The 7659-nt window shown below is 48.8% G+C and overlaps 1 protein-coding gene across 1 annotated transcript; it reads right to left on the reverse strand.

The window, feature by feature from the left end:
* Positions 1-1435: 1435 nt before the first annotated feature.
* On the reverse strand, positions 1436-7330 carry TUBB6 (tubulin beta 6 class V). Its single transcript, XM_026033863.1, has 3 exons — positions 7222-7330; positions 6074-6184; positions 1436-2867 (listed from the first exon to the last, which is right to left on the reverse strand). Exons 2-3 carry the CDS (start codon positions 6132-6134, stop codon positions 1804-1806), a joined length of 1125 nt encoding a protein of 374 aa, XP_025889648.1. The 5' UTR covers positions 6135-6184; positions 7222-7330; the 3' UTR covers positions 1436-1803.
* Positions 7331-7659: the final 329 nt, after the last annotated feature.

Genomic DNA, 7659 nt, shown 5'->3' on the forward strand with positions numbered 1-7659 from the left:
CAAAAGGGGGCAGAACTTGACTGAGCGGGGATTTYGGAAGGGAGGTGGCTTTTAAACCGGGCTGTCAACCCGCTTCCACCCCTGCATGTTTAGGATGTCAGAAGGTAAAACCCGAATCAGCTGAGCACGGGGACGTGGCTGCAGCTGCCAACCGGGCCAGATAGTCCCCGGCTGTGAGCAGGTGGGGCAGCTGCCAGCCGTGGGGCACCCATGGGGCAGCCGCCTCCCTGCCCCTCTCCGTGCTGGGCACGGGAGCGTGGGGCTGGAGGGGGCCTCTGCCCAGCCTGGCRCTGCTCTGCGGAGCCACCTGCCTTCCCGCTGCCCCGGCAGGGCATGGGGCCGCCGCGGCCCAGCCCGCGCCAGCTCACGCGCGGCCTCAGCCGCCCAGCTCCTCCGCCCCATCAGTGCTGCCCAGAGTCCCGGGTGAGCGAGGCGATGGATCTTCGGAGCTTTCTCCAGTCTGTTCGTAAAGTGCCTTTCAAGTATTGAGCAACACGCTTGCTCAAGMAACATTTTAGCAGCAGAGCTGAAGGGGAGCAGAGTTCTGGCACGCTTTGGATTTGCAGAGGGCTTTGCTCTCTGTTTGTTTTGTTGCCTAGACACTGAGCTAAGCAGGGCTCCTCAGGCCCGGCTCTGCAGCGGCGAGGAGCAGCTCCGAGCAGCTCCGGGACACCAGCCGAAGCACAAGCACACTCGGGGCCTGAGCCCCCAGCACCGCCCTGGCAGACACGGCACAGACAAACCCTCCCCCTTTAGCCGTAGCATGAAGACATTAACCCTCCTCCAGCTTTCACTGCACTGACTCTTGAAAATCAGGGATRGGTGCACTTTTTGTTATTATTTTTCTTCATATTTTATCTGGTGTCTGCCTTGTGGTTTCACTGCCCTGGAAAGCAGGGCATCCACAGGGGCGATGCGCTTACCGAGTGGGGCAGGAACAACGTGCACCTCATCTCCCACAYGCTCTGCAGAGCAGCTCCCGGCCCCGCGCGGAGCGGAGCTGCCCTCAGGAGCGCCAGAGCTGCCACCTGAGCGGCACCAGCGAGGCACAGGGGCGCCCGACTGAGCACCGACGCTCTCTAGGGAGCACACTGCACCAGGGCAGCCTCCCTCTTCACAGTCTGAGATTACCCTGCAGCACACAACCAAGTTGCACAGCGTAAATCCTATAGCCTGCAGCTCCCCGGACATTTACCCAGCGGTACGTCCCCAAAACACTTGTGCTTGGCAGGATGCTGATCTTTATTTTGTTTCGCTACTTGAGGACTGAAGTTAAACATCATTGTTAGCCTTTAATGGGTAGAATAGTTAAATCTTTTTCTTTTTATTATGAATAAATTTCATTCCTGGCAGTTCAGTGTTGTACACTCAATACAGAATGACTACTTCAAACTCATGAGCTTTTCTTATTCATAACTGATGAAAATAGTGCAGCTGTTTTGCAGATTTTCATGCCTGTTTTACTTCTTGTACAACGTTAYGGAAGACAAATTCTGTTTGGAGCAGCAAGAAAAAAATATCCCAAACYGGCAATCTCTGTGTTCAGATGCATAGGCCAAAGTATTAGCTGAATGCCTTACATTTGTCCCATGATTAGAAATGGGCCATGATTTCCAGAAGTGCTCAACAGCCTCACTTCCCAGTGAACACAATGGACTCCAAAAAGCACCTCTAACATCTGAGGCTTACACTCCTTTTCYTCTTTCTTTGAAGCTTCAATACAGATTTATAAGCCTAATTATTAGAAATCCAGATTTGAGAATTTGGCCTGGGGAGAAAAAAATAAATCTTTTGGCAATTTCTTTATTCATTGATTTCTTCTTCCTCATCTTCAAACGCTTCCTCTCCATCGTTTGCTGTAGCTTCCTGGTACTGCTGGTACTCTGAAACCAGATCATTCATGTTGCTTTCGGCCTCTGTAAACTCCATTTCATCCATGCCTTCTCCCGTGAACCAGTGCAGGAAGGCCTTTCTCCTGAACATGGCAGAAAACTGCTCAGAAATCCTTTTGAAGAGCTCCTGGATAGCGGTGCTGTTGCCAATGAAGGTAGAGGCCATCTTGAGCCCGCGCGGGGGTATGTCGCACACGGCCACCTTGACGTTGTTCGGGATCCACTCCACAAAGTAGCTGCTGTTCTTGTTCTGGATGGCCAGCATCTGCTCGTCAACCTCCTTCATGGACATGGGGCCACGGAAGACTGTAGCCACGGTCAAGTACCGCCCGTGCCTTGGGTCGCAGGCGGCCATCATGTTTTTGGCATCGAACATCTGCTGGGTGAGCTCGGGGACGGTGAGCGCGCGGTACTGCTGGCTGCCTCGGGCGGTCAGCGGAGCAAAGCCGGGCATGAAGAAGTGGAGGCGGGGGAACGGCACCATGTTCACTGCCAGCTTCCGCAGGTCGGCGTTGAGCTGGCCCGGAAAGCGCAGAGACGTGGTCACCCCGCTCATGGTGGCAGAAACCAGGTGGTTTAGGTCTCCGTATGTGGGAGTGGTGAGCTTGAGGGTGCGGAAGCAAATATCATACAGGGCTTCGTTGTCAATGCAGTAGGTTTCATCTGTATTTTCAACCAGCTGGTGGACTGAGAGGGTAGCATTATAGGGCTCCACCACTGTATCCGAGACCTTGGGAGAGGGCATGACACTGAACGTATTCATGATCCTGTCAGGATATTCCTCCCGGATTTTGCTGATGAGGAGGGTTCCCATGCCAGACCCTGTCCCTCCTCCCAGGGAGTGAGTGAGCTGAAAACCTTGCAGGCAATCGCAGTGTTCACACTCTTTTCTTACTACATCAAGTACAGAATCGACCAGCTCTGCTCCTTCTGTATAGTGTCCTTTAGCCCAGTTATTTCCTGCACCAGTTTGTCCTAACACAAGGGGGACAAAAAAATATACAAAGTTATTGATGGGCTATGGTTCTTGGATACATAYTGGATGCAGATCACATTGATAATAAAAGCGCATTGATAATGAAAGTAAATTTTTCAGATAGTTGTAGTTTTCCATTTTGCCTGCAAATATCTTCAGAAATGTCAACAGGAATATTTCATGCAGTCTCCTTTTGCTTCAAATCCCTGCTAGTTTTCATATGTGYCTTTTTGGTTGAGTAGTTTTTCTTTCTAGATACCTAACTTTCTATAAATGCAGAGACAGCCTCAACTCATTGTTTTGAAAGCTTTCACATTCCCAATCCTGCTTATTCCATAAACATGAGGAGAGTGTTTACATTTAAATGCTTTCTGTTTATAAAGAACATGAGATGCACAGAGCTAAATCACAGCTACATTTCTAAATGAAAGGTTCTTGGACTGTTCCTGCACATTGCTGCWTTTTCACAGGAGCCATCAGTGTTGTTCAAGGATGAGGCTGCACTTAAGAAACATTATTTCATTTCCCTGAATCAAAATACAGATTAAAAGAAACTTCCCTAGGAAGTTGCCATTCTTCAGAATGTGAAAAGCAACTTGCTGAATTGAATTACTATTGTTTAATGAGCCCTTCATTTTCTCCCCATGGCTTCCGTTTTCCTTTTACGTGTCCTGCACAATCCACTCAACATTTTACGATGGACCATCTTGCTATGTCACCATTTCATTGGAAAACAAGACTGGTTAAAAGGGAGAGCAGGAACCTCTGTTCCTTACAGACTCCGCTACTTAAAGACACTGTGYCTCTAATCCCAGCAAGCTGAGCAAGCAGCACTCGTGAGCAATACCTTGTTCAGTCTGATGCACTTGAGTTTCACTGCATGGGAACTTGCTTTCTGTGCGTTGCACTTGTTTTGGTACTGTGTTGCTCTATAGGGTGCTCTACTTGCCTCTCTTGAGAGCCTGCAAGGCTCAGCGCTTCCTGACCAGCTGCACAAGGTACAAAATAAAAGCCTTCCAAAACTGAATGGGATCCAAACTGCCCAATGTGCACTTGCTACCCCTGCTGGTCTGCTACCCCAGAGATACCCTGCTACCAACAGGGCAGCACATCGCTCTGTCTACCAAGCATCTGCAAATCTTAGGTAAAGAGGAATTTACCAAGTTCCATCTGAACTAAACCTGTAGGTGAAAAACGAGAGTGTGTACACAAAAATAAAGACTACAGCAAATCTTACTAACCCTGGAAAATCTGCTGTATGAAGCCAGTCTCCGGCATCCTGCCTCTGCGTTTCTCACTGAGCATTTACAAGAGCCAGTCCACAAGAAGAGCTCCCACCTCTGATCCTGCACTCCTGGTGCCTCCAGCTACCAGGTCCTCCTGCCACTTCATCCTCCAGTGCATCATATGGTTATTACTGATTATCAAGGTGAGTTGTGCACATACAGAAGCCATCCYCCACAGCTATTCCATGGCCTCAATCTCCTTTACCCCTTCCCTCTCTCATCGCCATAACAGATAAGCCTGGGAAGAGAGACTGACAGTTTGCACACTAATGCCTCAGTGTGCACAGCGCCTGACTTAGAGGGGGAAAGGCAGCTCCTCTGCGTGTCCAACAGCCATTTTGGCTGTCCCTACCAGTTCAGGCATAACCTAAGCTGCAGTGTATCCAGCAGAAACAACAAGGATGCAGACAAGACACAGACCCCTCACCATGGGGCCACCCCCACACATGTGTGCAGAAACAAGCAGAGACTGTAAACATCTCCCKCCGAACAAGCCCTGGCAGCCTGGGACACGAGCGTGGAACTGCTAACTCCTGCCACAAAATCCTTTGTGGGCCCAAGCTAAATTTGTAAAGGAGAATACAAATCGCTTTGTTGGCTTTGGACACAGCACATCCTTACTTCAGCACTCGGGCAGCYATTCTGCATTATTCAGCAGGTTGGGGGGCCGGTGCCTGACGCTGGCAGGCGGCCCCTGTCAGACAGCGGCCGCTCACACGCCACTAGCACATTGTTAGCTGGGCGGGAGGGGAGGACAGTGAGCTGCGCTATTGTTGGAGACGCTCGCGGCCAAGCTAAAGTTCTGATTCAGATATTTTGAAAGGTCGGTGAACTCAKTTCCTGGGTGCTGCAGTGGGTCTGCTCAGGAGAAAGGGAGTGAACAGGGAAGTCTGGGCCAAAAATCTGGGCTAGAGTTTGTTTTATATCTCCCAAATCATGTTTATTATTYCTCTGTCCCTGACATTGTTCGTTCGTTATGTTAACCCAATATACCAAGCTGAGCTGCAGTCTCAGCTTGCCTCAGCAGGGAAGACCGTCTTGTGGCTAATGCAGCCTTGGAAACCAAGTGCAGATGACAGTTCTCGTGGTAACTTTCATTCAGGCTTGCTGTTTGGGCAAGCAGAGCACTTGACTTTCACACACTGTTTCTTCTTTAGTGTGGAGAGACCCAAGTGTTTCTGTATTTCACAAGCACACTGTGAAATTTCATCCTGATAACATGCATTTTTAAACTTAGATGGGAAGCACTAGAGGACTRCAAAGTAAAACAGCAACATCCACAAAAAAAACAACTTCCCAAGAGCTGCAAAAACAGAAGCTCCCCACATGCTTTCGGGTTCCTCATTATGTTAGAAAATAACTTAGTAATTGTACACATACAATAGTGTTTTCACATTACTGTTAGTGGTCCTCCACTATTTACTGCATTTTAGTGAACTGCTGAAAAAGTTAAATAAGTTACATAGTCTCTAAACAATGTCACATGCAAGGATTTGACGTGAAATCAACTTAACTATGGTTTGGCTGGTTTGCGGTTGAGGTTTTTCCTTCGTTTTCTGCAGAATTTCCATGAGTTTTGTTGTAAATAAGAGTCTCAGAATTTCCATAGAGCTCACGCATACTGAAAGCCAATGTAGATTATCCGAGTATTATCAGAGCTTTCAATACTTCGTTAATTAAAGGAAAATGATTAACAGAGAATGACTCTTTCAGTTAATAGGATTTTTCAGACGGTTGCCTCATGGCTAATTGGAATCACGTTGTTAAACTATTAGATTTCTCAGTGTAATGATGACATTAAGCTGTTGGAAATACAGAGCAGGTAACACAGGTTGAGTACTTTTAGACCATTTGCTTGGTAGGTGAACACCTGTTAAGATTTTTTTTTTTTTAATATAAAAAAAGTGACATCCACATACCAAAGATGAAATTATCAGGCCGGAAGAGCTGACCGAAAGGACCAGACCGCACACTGTCCATGGTTCCTGGCTCCAAGTCCACCAAGACTGCTCTTGGTACAAATTTCTGAGCTACAATAGAAAGCAAGTATGACATGAATGCTGATGTAAACCTAATCGCTTGTTGCTTTCATACATTCTGTGTTAGCCTAGTTTAGGGTGTACATATACAAGTACTTCCTATACAGGAAATCACAAGGCAGGGGGGAAACAAAAAAAGCCAGGACCATGGGAACATATATCAGTTCTGCTCAAAAAGCCTTTCASTCTTCTGGGGTTTGGTCATAGGGCATATGACTTTTTTAAAGCTCTTTTTTATCAGCAAATACAGGCAASTGAAGTTTTTAACTAGAAGGAATGTTTGAAACACTCTTTCCTGTACATCATGGCATGAATTGAAGGGTAGGTTTTTACTTTTTCTGGTCCAAATAATTCTGGCACACTTTACAAGCATCATACTTGAAGAATCATCTCCACAGAGATGCTTAAGGTAGGTGATAAACAACAGTAGCTGAGCACACAGCTACCACAGAGGAAAATAAGGAATTCCATATCCCACTGAAGTTGCTGGAAGAAGTTCTTGTAAATGAGTACATCACACAAGTTAAGACACCCTTGCAAGTTCACATCAACAGGCTGAGGGGACTTACGATCCCCATTCTGCAATATAACACCCTCTAACATTGAAATGACTCAAGGGACTCAGGCACCTTTGTCATCTTATTAATGAATCACCCCTGAGTCCTCCTTTACCTACAGCCAGACTAGTCAGGCCTGATATCRGTATCAGAACAGCGCTCTCCAGATGCAGGCTCATCTGACCAATGCCCTAATTCAGAGCAATTGATAATACATCTGATGAATTAATTATATGTTCAAAGAGCAAACACCTATTGTGGCGTTAGCTAACAAACTTACACCTCCAGATCACAAGGCCGTGCCCATAGGGACAGCCCTTCTCTGTCACTTCTCCCCACTTTGTTTGGGAGATAGCAGCAGAYAGAGCATAAGAAGGGGCAGCCACAAGTGCAATTCGGTGTCATGAACCYGCAGAGCTCCACATCTCCGGACACCACTTCCCATCGGGAGTGTCCCCACCCCACACTTACAAGAAGACTCATTATAGTAGACGTTGATCCTCTCCAGCTGCAGCGCTGAGTCACCCACGTAGCCTCCGGCTGGGTCAATCCCGTGCTCATCGCTGATCACTTCCCAAAACTAGCGAGGGAGAAGGAGGAGAGGAGGAGGAGAGGCAGCCCGGGAGCTCCCCCCGCCGCGCAGCAGCAGCTGCCAGATTCCTGGCGTGCCCGGGCCCCTCCCTGCCGCCCGACCGGCGCGCGCAGCCCAACGGCCCCAGCCCAACGGTTCCCAACGGCCAACAGCCCCGCACGCACGCCGCCCAACGGCCCCCAACGGCCGCCAGCCCGATGGATGCACAGCCCAGCGGACGCACAGCCCAACGGCCCTCAACGGCCGCACAGCCCGACGGCCGCAGCACGACGGCGGCCGGCGCCCAAACTTTGCGCGGAATTTCCCGCCCCTCCCCT

The sequence above is a fragment of the Nothoprocta perdicaria genome, unplaced genomic scaffold (genome assembly GCF_003342845.1).
Source record: "Nothoprocta perdicaria isolate Ctin4 unplaced genomic scaffold, notPer1 scaffold_134, whole genome shotgun sequence".
Lineage (NCBI taxonomy): Eukaryota > Metazoa > Chordata > Aves > Tinamiformes > Tinamidae > Nothoprocta > Nothoprocta perdicaria.

Coding starts and splice junctions, on each gene's coding strand:
- TUBB6 (XM_026033863.1), bottom strand. CDS start 6,134: ATGGACAGTGTGCGGTCTGGTCCTTTCGGTCAGCTCTTCCGGCCTGAT. Junction 2,868..6,073: donor GCCTGATAATTTCATCTTTG/GTATGTGGATGT, acceptor CCCTTGTGTTAG/GACAAACTGGTGCAGGAAAT.